This window comes from Macaca mulatta, chromosome 2 (genome assembly GCF_049350105.2).
Source record: "Macaca mulatta isolate MMU2019108-1 chromosome 2, T2T-MMU8v2.0, whole genome shotgun sequence".
NCBI lineage: Eukaryota > Metazoa > Chordata > Mammalia > Primates > Cercopithecidae > Macaca > Macaca mulatta.
In genome coordinates this window covers 175,559,069-175,576,347 of record NC_133407.1, presented here as the reverse complement: position 1 = coordinate 175,576,347, position 17,279 = coordinate 175,559,069, and the positions used below count along the sequence as shown (strand labels likewise).

The window sequence follows — 17,279 nt, the reverse complement described above, 5'->3', positions numbered from 1 at the left end:
TAGGCAAAAATAGAAGAATGTCATAGTCCCTGCTCCTCCAGGCCTTCAATCTTTATCCTTTTACATGTTTCATGTAAATGTTCTCTTCTTTTTAACAACTCTTAAATTACTCCCTTTTGCCTTTTATCCCACACTCTCCAACAGTCCTGTCTCCCTATTTCTTAATACAAACTGAATCCTTCAGAGGAGAATCCTGAAGCTTCCAATACTCCTTCCCTATAAACTTACCTGCAACCCCAACTATCCACACTGTTTTTTGTTTTTGTTTTTTTTTTTTTTTTTTGCTTCCTTTTCAGAAATAAATCCCATCACCTGAGAGCTAGTTTCCATTTCTGCATCAGTCTCCTCAAGGACTTCCCTTAGTTGATTATCAGCCTCCCACATCCCCCATTCCATTTACAAGGTGTTTTGTGTGTGTCTTTAAAAATTGCTTGAATATTCGCCAATTTAAAAAAAAAATCCCTCATACTTGTCTCTCTCTTCCCTAGCATCCCAAATTAACAATCTAAAGCATTTCCTCACTTCCAATTCAATCCTTAAATCTGTTACCGGCCTCCACCCATTCACCCCTATTTCTTTACTACTACAGCTCTTGCCAAAGTCACCATCAATCCCTTGTGAAAAATCAAATATGCATGGTTCACTTTCTGTCTTGTCTTTTCCACAGTTCTTGAGCCAGTGGGTGGTTTCTTTCTTGCTCTTCTCTCTTGGCCTCCATGGTATCTCTTGATTATGAATTTCCTCCTGCTTGGTCCATCCCATGCTAGTTTGCTTTCTTTGTTGAAATCTATTCCTTGACTCACACTAAATGTTAGTGTCCCTAAGGGCTTCCGATTCAGCACCCTCTGCCCCCCAGTATTTTCCCTGACTCCCATGGTTTTCTTCACCTGCAAACTTTTAAATAAAAAACTTAATCATGCACTGCCTTTCTTCTAAACTGCAGATGTTGGACAGCCAACTGCCTGCTGCGCACTTCCACTTGGATATAATACAGTTACGTCAAAGTCAGTATGTCCAAAAACTTATGTACCCCCTCAGCCTAAATCACTTTGCTAAAGCATTTTCTATCATCTACCAGTGAACCAGACCTGGACCTAAGAATCACGTTAGATTCCTCCCTCTCCTTAGCCATGGAGAATTCTTAGTAGGTTCAACCTAATTAATAATTCCTAAATCCAATGTCTGTTGAATGAATGAATTAGACACTTATCCTCTCCCTCGAACTACTGCCATACCCTCCTAACCAGCTCCCTGCCTCCATCCTCAAGGTTTCTCCATCCTGGCCCTGACGTATTTTCTACAGTTCCCAAAATAACTGTTCTAAATGCAAATGTGCACTCCTTTGCCTAAGATACTTTAACAACACCCTCAACCCTTTTCAGGCTAAATTCTAAGTACATTAGCATGGAATACAAACGAGGTCCTTCAAGATCCTTTCCAGCCCCACCTCCTGTACTCCCTCATTTCCACACTAAGCTCCGATCATAATGACCTTACTGCAATTCCATGACTATGCAAATGCACTCTCACCCCCATGCCTTAGCACATACTGTTCCTCAAACCTAAATAGCCTCTTAACTATTATACACTATTACCCCACTGAGTATATAGGGTGTATAATAGTTAAGAGCACACATTTAGGGGTCAGACCCTGGTTTAAGGCTCAGTTCATGCACTTCTTAGCTGTATAACCTTGGGTAAGTTACTTACCTCTGCCTCTCGGTTTCCTCATCTATAAAATGTGAATACTGGTGGTATATACCTCATAGAGATATTGTTAAGATTTAATAAGATAATGAACATGTTCTTGTACCACCTTTCACATATACAGCAAGTATTCAATAAATGGCAGCTACAGTTGCTAACTTTTGCTCTTCTTACAAAGGCGCAGTTGAGTTGTTCAGTCTTGTTTCCCTTCCCTACCATTACTCAAATGTATTCTTCCCCTCCTTATTGCTCCCACTGCCTTGTGTTCAAATGTTGTCACTGTACCTACTACTGTATAATTACTATTTTACTTAACTGATCTCTCCAGGCTCAGAAAGTAAGACATTGTCTTCATTTGGTATCCCAAGAATCTAACACAGGGTCCAGAAAGTAGGATTCAGTACATTCCTTGTGAATGTAAACAGTTTAAAGTACAAATTCCATAGAAGAAAAATCTAAAAGTCATGTGGGAGAAGATACACTTTTCTTCCATATTTCAAGAGAACCTGCCACTGCTTCTCACTTGTATAGACTTGATTATGAAATCATGAAGCTGCATATTTTCATGGAAAATCTCAAGTCACTTGTATGGTTGGATAGAAAAGTTCCTTAAAAATCACAAGAATGTGTCTTCCTAGAGGGTGAATGATCTTCCTAGAGGGTGATGTTTAAACTGGGTCTTAAAGGATGAATAACAATGTTATGGGAAAGAAGGGGCTTTCTAGGCAGAGTAACGTGTACAGCCAGAAAGTGAAGAACTGAAAGCAGAGAATTATTTAGGTGAGCTCTAGGAAATGAGGTTGGAAAAGATGATTAAGAAAAATTCTAAAGGGCTTCCTTGAATGTCATGCTGAGTTTAGACTTGATAACATAAACAATCGTAAACCACTCGGATTTAATTTCATTAAAAAAAAAAAATAACATTGACAGCAGTGCAAAGGAAGGACTGAGGGCAGCAAGGGAAAAGAGAAAGGGAGATCCATTAAGAGACTATTGCAATAGTCCAGGTAAAGAACAACTGGAGAGAAGACCTAAAACTTACAGTAATCAACAGAAGTTAGTTGTGGAAAGCAGGTGAGATAAAGAGGGGAAAATTGAAATTGTTAACCAAAATGGTATGCATAGCTAGTTGAATGGTAGGTTAATTATAGAGAAAAGATGCTTAAATATTCGTGGGGAATATCTTTCCATCTGTTAACGGACTACTGAGATCTGATGTACACTATGTTTGAGAAATGAAAGAGAAAGAAGATGGCTTTATCAAGCACTTAAAATATATTAAGTGGCAGTGATTCTTTTACAATAAATTTGGCAGTGTAAGAAAGTAGAGAAGGCAACAACTGACAATGTGGAAGCAGGGACAAGGGCAAGGACATTTTGGTTCTTGAGGTTTTTTATTTTTAAATATGGGGTAAATTTGATCACGTGTGCAAGCTAAGGGGAAGGAGTCAATGGAGAGGGATGGATCTAAGATGCAAGACTGAAGAATTAAGCTGACTGAGCAGGTCTCCAAGATGGTATAAGTGAAAAGATGGTAGACAGGTTGTCCTTTCCTTGGAAAGGTGAGTAGGTTTTCTTCTGAAGCTGGATGAGGGAAGAGAATGAGATGAAGGTTATCTAAGACGTTATAGATCAGTTTAGTAATGGTGGGAGGGAAGCTGAGGGAGTCCAAACCACACACCACTATTTTTTGCGGTAGAGTAGGAAGTTAATTATCTGCTGGGAATGGATGTTCAGGAATAGGGTAAGAAGTCTCAGCAGCCTCTAAGGTAAAGAAGCAAAGATCACCAGTAAAGATACATGCCAGAAAGGAATTCTACCTACTTTTGCCCTTAGAACTAGCGTCTGGCTTGAATAACTGGAGTCTCTAACTAAATTGGGTTATGTACAGAAAGGATGAAGGCAGATCTCTCCTCAATGAATGCTAAAATAAAGGTCTGGGGGTAGAGTGGAGTGTCCACAAGTTGTACTTAGTTCTGACCCAAAGCAATCCCCCTAACGAATTTAAAAGTAGCCTTGGCTGGGTGCGGTGGCTCACGCCTGTAATCCCAGCACTTTGGGAGGCCCAGGCGGGAGGATCACGAGGTCAGGAGATCGAGACCACGGCGAAACCCCGTCTCTACTAAAAATACAAAAAATTAGCCGGGCATGGTGGCGGGCGCCTGTAGTCCCAGCTACTTGGGGGAGGCTGAGTCAAGAGAATGGTGTGAACCCGGGAGGCGGAGCTTGCAGTGAGCCAAGATTGAGCCACTGCACTCCAGCCTGGGCGACAGAGCGAGACTCTGTCTCAAGAAAAAAAAAAAAAAAAAGGTGGCCTTATAAGAATAGAAGAGGCCAACTTAGAATTACAAGGGGCAGGGCAGTTTAAAGTCAATAACATCCAGAATTATGGCCTTATCAAGCACCTAAGTACCATCAGGGGATAAAAACAGATATCCCTATGGTCTATATACTACATTTTAAGTCATTAAGAGACATACTGTCTGAAATTTGTCTATATGCCAAACAGGGCTTTGCAAACTGCTTGGTGCATAGCATAGGCCCATACTTGCTTGAAATGGAAAAAGTGGTTTTGACAGACCTTGAACTTGCCAAACCCCTTGCTTTACCTTTTAACCTACAGGTGTGATATATATTCAAATATGCACATTAATTCTCCTAATCTGAATCTCAAACCATAAGACTGACCAGATTCTGACTCTTATGCAACTGCTCCATGGATTTGGAATGAAATATTCAGAGGTGGGTATAGCTTGATTTCTGTTTCAACACTGTATAATCATGAAGAGGAAAACCCCAGATTCTATTGTCTTAGTCTAGATATATCAGAATCAAATTTCCTGGGTGCTCTGTATTTTCTACTTCAGTACTACAATGAGTTTAACAAAACTGATCCTACACTATTATTGTTGCTCTTTTTATCACAGAAGAATTATCTACACCAGTATACAAAGTGAAAGTAACTTCATGATAACCCAAGACAATATTATTAAAATCAGACTGAGATATAAGATATGAAAATAGAAATGTTTATCTTGTATAAAAAGGTAGGCAGAAACCTAAAAGACAGGGAAAGTGATTGAAAATTATGTCACAAAAAGAACATTACTATATTAAAAACAATGCCTATATACTAGCTATAGCTGAATTCGTATTATGAAATGTAAATCTAGTTTTGCTAACATGCGTGATTATTTTGGATTTAGAATATGCAACAATTTGGGGGAAAGTCATCTATCTCTCATCTTTAGAACCTGGCCTTTCAAATCTCCATGAACAACTCAGTGGCAAAGATAAAACATCTGCCAAAACACAGATGACAGCATGAGCAAGTGTCCTAATGGTAGGCATTTAGTGTAATGCTTTAAAAAACACTGCCTCTAGACTGCTGGGGCGGCCCCATAAATACGTACTTTTAAATAGGCGTTTACTTCCTTAAAATGGCAACTTGTATTTAAAAATAATATATTCTTTAAGAGAAAACATTTTTATTTAAACAAGCCGAATTACTACTAGACTTAGACAATGGAAAAAAATTTTATTTAATCATATGTGCCCTGATTTAAAAAAAAAAAAAAAAAAAAAAACCTCATTTTGTACAAAGAGAAATCATTCAACCACTAAAAAGACAGTTCACAACACCATCATTATTTATTTAAGGTTTTATTTGCTAGCTAATAAATACCACTGAAACTATGCACTTTTAAACAAAGTATAATTGGACATGAGTGGGGGCAGAGTGGAACGCAACATAGTAATTCATTCCACATCTCGCAAACCATTAAGGTGCCTTGCAGTTTGCCTGTAATTGCATGAAATGAGTATCTGAGATAACTTCTTTCACCACAAAGGCCACTAGCACTGTAGAGGGTGCCAGGAAAGGTCCCTGATTCCTGGGGCTTAATTAATGAAACTGAAAACAAAATCAAACTTCAACAGAAATGAATGTACAGATCCATGACTTTCTTACTCATTCTAGATTCTAAAGTCAGTCTCTCAAACCCTTGGTTTGCTGAGACATCTTCATACATGTCCCTTTCGAAGCTATATATTAAACACATACAAAAACATATTTTATAACAAATACTATCACTTCCTGTTTTACAGTCCACACTTAAATCATACATAATGCCTGTATTTTGCGGGTTTTTTTCAGGTTAATATTAACTAAGTACAATAAAATACTATAAATTCTGAATTCTATGACTCTAGGGATTCGAACACATTAAAATTGTGTGTAAACGAATGCTAATTACATGATATTAACTATTACTAAAGAAGGCCTAACATAAATCCTATCAAAGTACCATTCCAACAGTTCTAATCTACTTGATTTAAATCTAACCTACCTGTTTTAAAAATAGTATACGGTTTATACTTTTTACTATTTAGGCAATTTGAATAAGTGATACTGTATCACTTCATATCTGGATCAAAATGAAAGCGTTCTGAAATTATTATGCGATTATACAACACATCTCTGAAAGCAGTTTTGGCAATAATAATAGTAAAGGCAACAAGCATACTAAACGTGATGACAGGAAACACTAACATCAACCATTTAGATAACGGAGATGTTGATTCAAGTGGTCAGCAGAGACTTAAGGGCATCTTGGAAATAGCTAAAGTCACAAGCCTTTAGGAATGGCACACTGAGGCTAATAATCAGTTTAAAATTGAATTAATTTAGCATTCTAGGATAAATGTAACAATTGCTGTTACTGGTACTCAAGCTGAATTCTGAATCTTACAAAAGTTCACAAAAGGCTCTATAGATGTGAAGTGTGACAGGCACTCACTGTAGAGCTACGAATGTTTCTATTCCTCGCTCAGTTTTTACAGACGAAGCACACGTTTTACAAAAGCGAAATGGATTCCAAAAGCTCGGGGTGGGGGGTGGCGGGGGGGAGGTTCTTTGGCGTCGAAAGACACCAAATCCCATTCTGTTGCACATGTTTTGACTGGAGGTTACTGTCTTCCTATTTCAGGCGAAATCCAGATTACTTTTAAAACGGTTCCCCCAAATAAAGTGGGAAAAACTTCAACGTACAATTTAGAATGTATGCAAGTGGCTGATGGGGCGTGGGGGTCACGAGAAAGAAAGAGTTTCCAGCAAGCTTATTTTTAGGATTAAAAACTACAGCAAAAATTACACGGCCGGAAGATTCTTCTGATTGAACGCTGAGTTGAAAATGAAACTTAATTGTGTCCTTTACGTCCTCTTCGCTCCTATGTTCATGTGGGAGGCAAACGGCAGAAACCCCTTCTCACCGACTTCGCCAAAATGCGCACTTCCATCGCAAGAGGCCCGGGCCCTCCCACTCCCTCCCTCAACCCCAAATGCGTCTAAGCACTGAGAAGGGAGAGGGGTGCGAAAGAAGGGGATCCCTGGCAGCTGCAGCCCCTCGCCTCCGATCGCGCCCTTTCTTTCTAGTTAATTTTTGCGCGAGGTGCGCGGTTTAGAGTCTTCCTCTGCGTGTGCATTTGGAGATGGAGAACCGGGGGGAGGAGATGAGCCCCGCTCTCACCCAGGGGGAAGACGACGACCAGGGAAAGGAAGGGAGGAAGAAAGGGGGCGCCCGATTCCCCGCGGGGCCCTCCCACGTCTGCACTTCGGGCGCTCGGGGCCCGAGCGTTCTGCGACCCGGCCACCCTCTTTTCAGGGCGCCGCCGGGCTGGCTGGGGCGCAGCCCACACACCCGCGGGGGCGAAGCGACAGCAGCCGCAGGGCTGGGAGCGAGGAGCCACTCACCGCAGCACGCCGAGCCCAGCAACAGCGCCGCTACCAGGGGCCACATCTCTGCGCCCGCCGCGGGGTCGCCGCCGCCGCCGCCGCCGGTGTCTGGAGCAGCAGCCGCCGCCGCCGTTACAGGCAGGACCGACCGCCGCCGCCCGTCACAGGCAGGACCCACTGCCCAGGCTGCCCGGCCGCGCGCACGCGCGCTCCCACCGCTTCCCGCCCGCTCCCCCGCCTGCTCCCCGCCCGCGAGAGCCGCGCACGCGCACTCGGCCCCGCCCCGCAACCGCGGCTGTTGACGCGGCGCCCTCCCCAGTCAAAGGCTCCAGACCCGGGGCCCGCCTGCCCGCTCCACGAAGACCAGATGCCTGCTCTAGGGCGGTGGCACGCGCCGCGCTTCCGGGTCACGTCCTGTCGCACCCGCCCGCCCCTGGGGTCCGCGTGCTCTCCCGCCGCAGGAGGCTGAACCCTGTGTTCCCACGCTCGCCGTGGACCTCCTTGCACCCGTCCCTCTCCGCGGGTCTGTTCCTGCCTTTCGCGCGGCGCTGGGCCCCACTGTCCTCTCTCTCTACTTTTTCCCTCTTTGCTTTCACTCTCACCCTCGCGCTTCAGGGACCCGGCCCCGCCCGCCCGGCCGCAGCCCTAGTCTCTCCCTGGACCCGACGTCCGGCTGCGCGCGTGGACCCGGACGCCTTCTAGGCTTTCACCAGCACCCACTTCCACCGAACGCGGCCGTCTGGTCCCGAAGCGCACTCGGCGTGGGGGTGTCTCGCTGCTTCCAGCGCGTCCTTGAGCCCGAGGCCGCCACGCCCAGGGCAGGGCGGCGGCCCGGTCCTTGCCCGCAGGGAGCTTCCACTCGCTCCTGGCGGGCTCTGCGTTCCGCTCGTCCACTCGCTCTGCTGTTTCCTATGCGGTTCTCTTCCGTCTTTCTCACTTGGTTCTTTAGTGTTTTCATCCTCTGATCAGGGTTAATCAAACAAATTCCATTCACGGTGGTAAACATTGTTACCTGCGAACACCGCCACCACCGGGACTAGCGAGTATTGTCGCAAACAGGCATTAGCAGCGTATCCAACACATCCCCACCAGCAAGGTTATTCAGCTTGGTTTGTGACTGCCCCGTGTGCAGCCCTCTGCGCTGCGCTTGGGTTTAACATGCTTGAAAAATGGGTTCGAAATGTGGCCGCAAGCCACAATAGGGACAAGGCTTCCTAATTTATCGCTGAATCACACAGGCCACATCATTCATCCTGAAGCAAAAATACTTTTAACAGTATTTTTACTTTTGAAGATACTTTTAACAGTTGTTCTAACTGATGTACTCTCATCAAAAAGTCAGGCTCTGGTGGCTGCTGTAATGGGGTGCCCATCCTGTCCACCTCCTTGATTGTTTTTCTCCTACCTGCTGGGAAAGAAAGCAATTTCCCACCACAATACCCCACTTCTCCAAATCCTCTACCCAGTGCGGCTCCTCCCAAGCACCCCATTGCCACAGAAATAAAACCCAGCATATGAAAGTGGCACTGTCTATGACACTCTGTGCCAGTGTATTGTGTACTATCGAGCTTCTTCCTGTAATTGTTTTTTTGTGTGAACCTCTTCCCCACAGCATTATCAATTCTTTTAAATCCGAGAGCATTTAAAGTATTCCCTCCTCCAAGACTTTCCATTGAGCTCGGCAAACAGAAGGGGTTTAATAAATGTGTTGATGCAACTTGAGGCAAGCTTTGCTCTAGTGAAATTTGATTGCTTTTTTAATGATTAAAAAATAAAGAAAAACAATTGTCTGGCAGACATCTCACTAAAACAATGGTTAATAATTATGGTGGTAATGATTTGAATGGCAGCCTTGACACCCCGAGGCAACCAAAGGGACTCATCGATTCTCCTCCAACTGCTGCTTATGTGGATACAAAAGAATCATCCACCAGACTTTGAGCATTAGGGACATTGTGTATCACAGAGCAGCTGGTTGGCTAAATAAGGCTGTCAGCTGTCCCTGATATCAACCAACCCCCCTAAAGCTGAAGAGTGGCTAGAAAGGACTGTCCCCAACCTTCAGAGGTAGAGATCGGGTGATGTTCTGTTTTACACTGGGAGCTACTGAGCTATATGTTTAATGTCTTTTTGTGCAGAAAACGGGATGAGAGGCCACCTGGGTGACCACTGCTGCTCTTGGGAATCTAGCTGGGGTATGTTTTGGTGGTGAGGGAAGAGCAGGCCTCTCTCAGGAGAGACAGTCCAAAGCAGCCTGCCTAGGTTTGATTATCCTCTCCCTGAGATAACCTTAAGCTCTTTTCAGTATTTAATCATTTTAAAGGTTTCCCTTTTAACTTTTCGAAGCATTTTAATTTAGATGTTGAGCTCATCTGTATGTAAGGAGTTTCTTGGGTGGAGAGGGAGGGAATAATACATATTAGAATGTTTTGAACACAGGAAGTACACATTAGCTATATCACCTAAGTTAATCTTCATAACAACCTCAGAAAGCATAAATGTTATGATATCCCTTTTTGAGATGAGGAAACAAAGGGAAAGAGGCATGGTGAGCGCTTTGCCCACAGTTATACGTGACACTGCTCTCTCTCTCGTCTCTCTCCCTTGTTCTCATGTTCATCTTTTTTCTTTTGACCCTGTAATATCAAAGTTGTTGCAGTTTCCCCTTTACAGATAAATAAACTTACAAAAATCACTCTTGTCATCTTTATAGATAAGGAAAGTGAGGCTTGGTCACAAGCTCAGGGTGGACTGAAGTCTCCCTGACTTCACGGCCAGCGAAAAAATTCACAAACTTCCTCTCTCAATGCATAAAAATTTCCCTTTCCCTCATTTCTGTCTCAAGGATACATCAGGCCGGGCGCGGTGGCTCAAGCCTGTAATCCCAGCACTTTGGGAGGCCGAGACGGGCGGATCACGACGTCAGGAGATCGAGACCATCCTGGCTAACCCGGTGAAACCCCGTCTCTACTAAAAAAAAAAATACAAAAAACTAGCCGGGCGAGGTGGCGGGTGCCTGTAGTCCCAGCTACTCGGGAGGCTGAGGCAGGAGAATGGCGCAAACCCGGGAGGCGGAGCTTGCAGTGAGCTGAGATCAGGCCACTGCACTCTAGCCCGGGTGACAAAGCAAGACTCCGTCTCAAAAAAAAAAAAAAAAGGATACATCTACTTTTATCTTCCTCCCCACACAACATCAAGATCCTACCACATAGTAGGTATGGATATGATAGTATCTTTAAACGTTTACGTAGATACAATTGTATCCTTATTGTAACTTTTCATTCAGCAAATGTTTTGCGCCATACTGGTGTGTCATGCAACGACATGAGACAGTGCTGTCTCCTGGTACCCCCAGGGGTTAGCTTAGAACTGTATGTGCCTACCTACTCATATTCTGTGTTTTGTGTAGGGCCAGATGCATCTTTCAACATAAGGGAACATAACAGCAAAGGATCCCACAGTAAATCAGGGTCCAAGATAATGCCAGTATAAGTTAACTGCTCTTCTCTGTGTTTTAGTCTCACTTTGGTGCATATCAGTTACCATCTTTTGTTGAAATTATCTGTTTATATAGTTGTCTTCCTGTTCAGTAGCCTGGCACATAGTATGTACTCAACAAATGGTTGTTAAAAGAATAAATAGAATGAAGAAATGAATGACTGAATGAGTAAATAAAGCTCTCAGGGTCAGGAACCGTATCTTCCATCAGTGTCTGACAAAGCACCCAGCATTAAAGGGTGTTGTGTAAACATATGTGAATGAAACTATTGAACTAACCTTGGAGCTGACCTGACATATTAGAGGTTCTTAGCGTCATTAAGTTCCTATTTTTGACTTATCAGTCATCAGCTAGTTGTAGTTTCTGAGTATTACCTCTTTCTTCTTAGTGTCTCTGAATATGTGCTTTCTTTTGTAATTAAGATTCTTCACTTGGTAATAATTCTGGCCAATGGAATGCAAACTAACATCTGTTGCATGGCCAGGCAACACTAGCAACACTGGATTATTCCATGCCTGGACTATGCAACTTTCAGGCTTTTGTGCTTCAATTACACTGTTTGCTCTGCTTCTCATAATTCTCCCTCATGTTTTCTTCTCTGCTCCTCAACTCAAAGAATTCCAACTCATTCTTCAAGGCCAAGATCAAATATCACTTCCTCAAAGAAGCCTTTCTCAACCCTACTTTTTTCTTTGCCATGATTCTCTATCATTTCATAGTTCTAGTTATCTCTCCCATGATGTTTTGTTCATACACTAACAAAATGTGTCAGTAGATATTTGTTTCTATGAAATAGTTTCCTCTTCTATCACGTTAGCTTGGAGAAAATGAAATTTGTCCTGAGTATATTTGCATGTCTGTATTAGGGTTCTCTAGAGGTACAGAACTAATAGGATAGAGAGATAGGTGGATTGGCTCATGTGATTAAAGAGGCTGAGACATTCATCGATAGACCATCTGTAAGCCTGGAGACCCAGGAATGCCAGTAGCATGGTTGTCCAAACTGGAGGGCCTCAGAACCAGAGGAAGCCCTTGGTGCACCTCTCATTCTGAGGCTGAAGACCTAAGAAGCCAGGAGGCCACTGGTGCAAGTCTCAGAGTTCAAAGGTTGGAGAACCTAGAGTTCCGATGGCCAACGACAGGATAAGAAGAGTGTCTCAGCTCCAGTAGAAAGAGCAAGAGAGCCTTTCCTCCGCTTTTTACTCTATCCACGCCCCCAGCTGATTAGATGGTGCCCACCCACGTGGAAGGAGGATCTCCCCAACTCAGTCCACTAACTCACATGCCAATATCCTCTGGAAATAACCCCATAGACACACCCAGAAATAATGGTTTAACACCTATCTCTTAATCCAGTCAAGTTAATACCTAAAATTAACCATCACAATCTCCAAAGTCAAACATAGTGCCTGGTTGGAGACCTACATGTGTCGAATCAATCAAGAAAACTCACAGTGTGGTGTGTAGTATACAGAGTTACTTTAACCTAGGTCTGAGTTATAGCTCAAGCCACTTACTACCTGTTAACCTTGGACACATTATTTAACCTTTCTGAACCCTTGTTTTCTCATTTGTAAAGCAAGGATGATAAAAATAATATAAATTAACTTTTGAACATGGCTTGAGAATTTAATGAGTTAACACCTTTACAGTTATGTAGAGCAGTGCCCGAGGCACAGTAGGCACACAATAAATATTAGCCCTTATTTTAATAATCATCTTATGTCGTGAGATTGGTCTCCAAGAAGGGCAGTGAAAATATTATCAAAAGAATCACCAATTGCTGCTCAGGAGCATTGAAGGAGCACTTTGAGTTGGAAAAGTGTCAACAATTTTCATTGAAGCTAGATGCGCATGTCTATGCCTAGTGGGTAGCCCTTAATTTGCTTTTTCTTCACATTTCTTGGCGATTCAATGCTGAGGGACCCATGTCTCTGATACCTGGCTCAGAGCCCAGTCTCCAAGGATGCTATTTCAACTTGACCCAGCTATAAAAGCATAGGAGCCCCAGTCATCAAATAAAGCAGCAGAGCAACGAAGGTCTGTGCTGTCTGGTCAAGGGTTAGATTTGGATGGTTAGGGAGCTGGAAGATATTGGTATGGGATTGTGGGGTTGGAGAGATGGATTTGGCTTAGGAGAACGGAAGGAAGCCTCCAGCAGCAGGAAATCATTTTCTTGCTAGCCTGTGTTTCAGTTAGGGGCAAATATTAGAAGCAGGAACTGCCTCAAGGTAGGAGATAATAGGACTGAGGGTTTTAGGTAAGGGATATCCTGCTACAGAGATGATAACGTGATCTGGTATGTGTTTTTCTCTGCATGTCAAATGAATAACAAGGATTCATTTGCTTTTGCCACAAGATGCACAACATTCTCTACTCCTCCCTCTGCGGTTGCTGCTGGAGGCCACTCATGTAGGGCACCCATATTCATGACAGCTTGAAAGCACCAGAGACAGCCAGCTTCTATGTTACATTGTAAAATTGCAGCAGGCTTATTTCTTTGAGAGCACGTACTGTTTTGAGTCCTGAGAAGACCCCTTTGTATCTTGCCTACCTCTCCTCTTTGAGAGCCTGTAACATACGTGCAGTGGGCATAGAGCATGCACCAAGACTGCGCTGTGCTAGTGGATTTACTTTCGATTGCTAGTATAACAAATTACTACCAATTTAGGGGCTTAAAACAGCACCCATTTATTATCTCACAGTTCTGTAGGTCAGAAGTCCAGTAGGCTCAGATGGTTTCTCTGTTTCAAGTCTCACAAGACTGACATCAAGGCATTCGCTGAGCCGCTTTCCCTTCCGGAGGCTCTAGGGGAGAGTCCATTTCCAGGTTAATCCAGGTAGTGGGCAGAAATCACTGTCTGTAGGATTGAGGTCTGTTTCCTTGCTGGTTGCCATCTGGGCATCTCCCTTGGTATTTAGAGGCCTCTTTTGAGTCATTGTAGGTAGTCTCTGCACACCCAGAGCTAGGAATGGCATATTAAATTCTTCTCACCCTGGATTTCTTCTGTCTCTGCTTCTTGTGCTGCGTCTCTATGACAAACTCTTCTGCCTTCCACTTCTGCTTTTAAGTGCTCAAGTGATTAGATGGGGCCCCCTTGATAATCCACGATAATCTTCCTATTTTAAGGTCTGTAATCTCAATCATATCCACATTGTCTCTCTTGCCATGTAAAGTAACGTATTCACAAGTTCCCAGAGATTAGGGCTTGGAAATCTTTGGGGGACATTATTCTGCCTATCATAGCTAGGTTCTTTTCATATTTTTCTCCCATAATCCACATAACAGCCTTGTAAAGGAAGCATTGTTATACCCACGATACACGTATAGTAGCTGAGGTTCAGAGAGGTTCCTATTACAGCTGATAAACGGGGAAGCCAGAGTTTGAATCTTGCTTCAGAGCTCACACTTCTTCCTCTGTCAGAGAGGGAGGGGTGGAAGCAAAGCCATCGTTTGACCTGCCACTCTCATTGCATTTCCCACGATTGTTTCACTAGAGCTGCTTCTCAATTTAGCAAGGTCGTCACTGTGTCCACCAAAGATTTCTAAGGCTCCTCCTGGGTGCATGGTATGTGTGTCTGCTGGGTCTCAGCAGAAAACAGATGGCATGCTCAAATGAAGTTATTGAGAAGAGATTAATAAAAGGACTGTTTACAAGGCTGTGAGTGGGGCAATGGGAAACCAACCAGGAATGACAGAGCACGTTGGCTAACAACAGCTGTTGCACCCCGCGCCTAGAGGAGCATGGGGAAGAAACAAGTTACTAGAACCCCGAGAGAAAGGAGAAACTGAAGGAGGAGCTGCCTGGCTGGAGCTGTGGCCTTCCATAGTGGAACACCGCTACAACCAGCCTGGCAGGGAAGTAGGTGGCAAACTAGATGACTTCACTCTCCTCACTCCCTCTGAACTCCCACTATTGGCAAATCTTAACCAGGAGCCAGAGGAAAGGGGAGTCTGTTTATGCAGTTCTTGAATTTTAACTTTCCAGGCTCAGAGCAGAGTATAGAAAGGTAGAGGGTGGATCTGAGAGAGACTATCCAGCACTGTGAGACTGTCCTTCCCTGTGCCGTTGAAATCGGGTATGGCAGTGGGACTCACTCAGGCCGGTATGTTAGTTTCCTAGGATGACCATAGCAAATTACCATAAACAGAAGGCTTAAAACAAGAGAAGTTTATTCTCTCACTATTCTGAGGGCCACGCCCTCTCCAAAGGCTCCTGAGAAGACTGCTGCCTTCCTAGCCTGGCAGCCTTTGGCATTCCTTAACTTGAGCTGCATCACTCCAGGCTCTGCTGCTGTCTTCGCGGGGTCTTCTCTGTCTCCGTGTGCTCTCCTGTTCGTATAAGGACATCCATCATTAGATTTAGGGACCATCATTAGATTTAGGGATCATCTTGAGATCCTTAACTAAATATACCTGCAAAGACCCTATTTCTAAATAAAGATCACATTCTAAAGTTTGGGGTGAACATGAATTTGTGGAGGGAGGTGGGGTGGATAATATTCAACTCACAAGGCCGGGCACTGTGGCTCACACCTGTAATCACAGCATTTTGGGAGGCCGAGGCAGGCGGATCATGAGGTCAAGAGATTGAGACCATCCTGGCCAACATGATGAAGCCCTGTCTCTACTAAAAATACAAAAATTAGCTGGGTGTAGTGGTGCACACCTGTAGTCCCAGCTACTCAGGAAGCTGAGGCACGAGAATCGCTTGAACCCAGGAGGCAGAGGTTGCACTGAGCCGAGATGGCACCACTGCACTCTAGCCTGGCAATAGAGCGAAAGACTCCGTCTAAAAAAAAACCAAACAAACAAAAAAACAGAATGAATGAATGAATAAATAAATAAATAAAATTCAACTTACAATAACCATGTACATCTGGACCAAAGTTTTTAGGCCTAGCTTGCAATTTTTTTCTTTTTTCTTTCCCTCTGCCATGGCAATCAGCAATGCTCAGACAGCAGCTGCCCGCGCAGCCTGGGTCCTAGAGTGAGGATGAGGCAGAGCAGAGCCCTGGGTGACCTACAAAGGAAACATAACATAAATAGAGATAAATGTGTCATCTGTCCTGAAGTATGCCACGTATGTACGGTAGTTAATGACCACAGCCCATCCCTTCAGAGATACTGCCGGCAGCCACGGTAACTCCCTACTTCCTTCCTTTCACACAAACACCCTTGAATTGACCGAAACCATTCTATAGACTCATTGTTTCTTTTAATCCCAACCCCATTGGCAACATTTTCCTGCACTGGAATTCCTCTTTGGGGCCAAGGCATAGAAAGAAATAGATCTCCAAGGACTGCCTTTTGTATCCTTAGAGGGAGAAGTTTTGTAGGAAAAGAAAATGAAGGCTAGAGTACATGGGTGTTCTCTGAAATGAGCTGCAGAGTAGCTGTCTGCATTGCAGACTGACAATTTCAAATGAATCCTCCACCAGAAGCAGCCAGGAATGTCTGTTGAGAAAACTGTTTTCTGCCTACACAGGGCTCTCTAGGTGCACCCTTCTCTGCCCTGCTATGACCACTTGTGCAAAACCGCTGGAGAAACTGTGCCTCATGAAGTTTGCTTATTGATGCTACTACATGAGCTCTCTGAGTTCCATCTGTCAATCTTCTTTTCTCTAATACTGACCTCATTGCTATGGGTGTGGGCCAATGGACTCGAACTATCTTTAGGGGGCCTTAAAAGTGAAATGGATAAACTGGGTTTGAACAGACGAGACAGACAGACATGTCTGGAATCATGAGAAAGGTTGCCTGATTCCAGGCCCCGCCCACCTCACTAATCCGTCTTGAACAGCCTCTGAGTTTGACTGCTCCCACATACTAACTGCTGCTGCAGAAGCTGCAACTTCCCTCATCTCTTCACCAACCACAAGCCCTGGGAACCACAAACGGTAGCAAGAAAGAAAGATGTTATACCAACACTGAGCTTAGAGGGGTGGTTCTGAAAGGGTGCTACTTGGATTTACAGCATCTGCAGCACCGGGAAACTTGGAAATGCAAATTCTTGGGCCCAGCCCTAAACCTACTAAAGGAGACACACTGGAGTGTGGCCGAGCAATCTGTGTTTTATCAAGTTTTCCAGGTGATTCTGGGGCATGCTAAAGTTTGTGAGCCACTGGCTTAGTGTCCGACCTCAGAAGACAAGCAGCCTGCCTGTTCCATGATTTATCTTGGTAAAAGTATCACCAGTTCCTCTGTCCCCTTTGCTTGGTCAGGAGGGATCCACCTGTAGTAGAGTGGAGAATCCCTGTGAACCCAAGTTGTATCCTGGCCTCCTGGGTGTTTTGTATTAGCTTCAGGTCACAAGTGCTAGTCGGGGTTGTGTAGCA

The 17,279-nt window shown here is 44.1% G+C and overlaps 2 protein-coding genes and 1 long non-coding RNA gene across 6 annotated transcripts in view; 1 reads left to right on the top strand and 2 right to left on the bottom strand.

Moving 5' to 3' along the window:
• Nucleotides 1-7,629, bottom strand: part of CD47 (CD47 molecule) — a 47,594-nt gene extending 39,965 nt beyond the window's left edge. For 3 of the 4 annotated variants that reach the window (XM_015129736.3, XM_015129741.3, XM_015129762.3), the window contains exon 1: nucleotides 7,460-7,629. In XM_015129736.3, the coding sequence (XP_014985222.1) occupies nucleotides 7,460-7,505 (46 nt within the window). In that variant the 5' untranslated portion in view covers nucleotides 7,506-7,629. 4 annotated transcript variants of the gene reach the window in all.
• LOC144339419 (uncharacterized) lies at nucleotides 4,831-10,133 on the top strand. Its single transcript, XM_077993959.1, has 2 exons — nucleotides 4,831-7,157; nucleotides 7,371-10,133. The coding sequence occupies exons 1-2, from the start codon at nucleotides 7,048-7,050 to the stop codon at nucleotides 7,741-7,743; spliced, it is 483 nt and encodes a 160-aa protein (XP_077850085.1). The 5' UTR covers nucleotides 4,831-7,047; the 3' UTR covers nucleotides 7,744-10,133.
• Nucleotides 10,134-12,548: 2,415 nt separating this feature from the next.
• LOC114676439 (uncharacterized) lies at nucleotides 12,549-15,943 on the bottom strand. The gene is made up of 2 exons (XR_003727490.2): nucleotides 15,806-15,943; nucleotides 12,549-15,273 (listed from the first exon to the last, which is right to left on the bottom strand). It is a non-coding gene; the product is annotated as an uncharacterized LOC114676439 (long non-coding RNA).
• Between the last annotated feature and the right edge of the window lie 1,336 nt (nucleotides 15,944-17,279).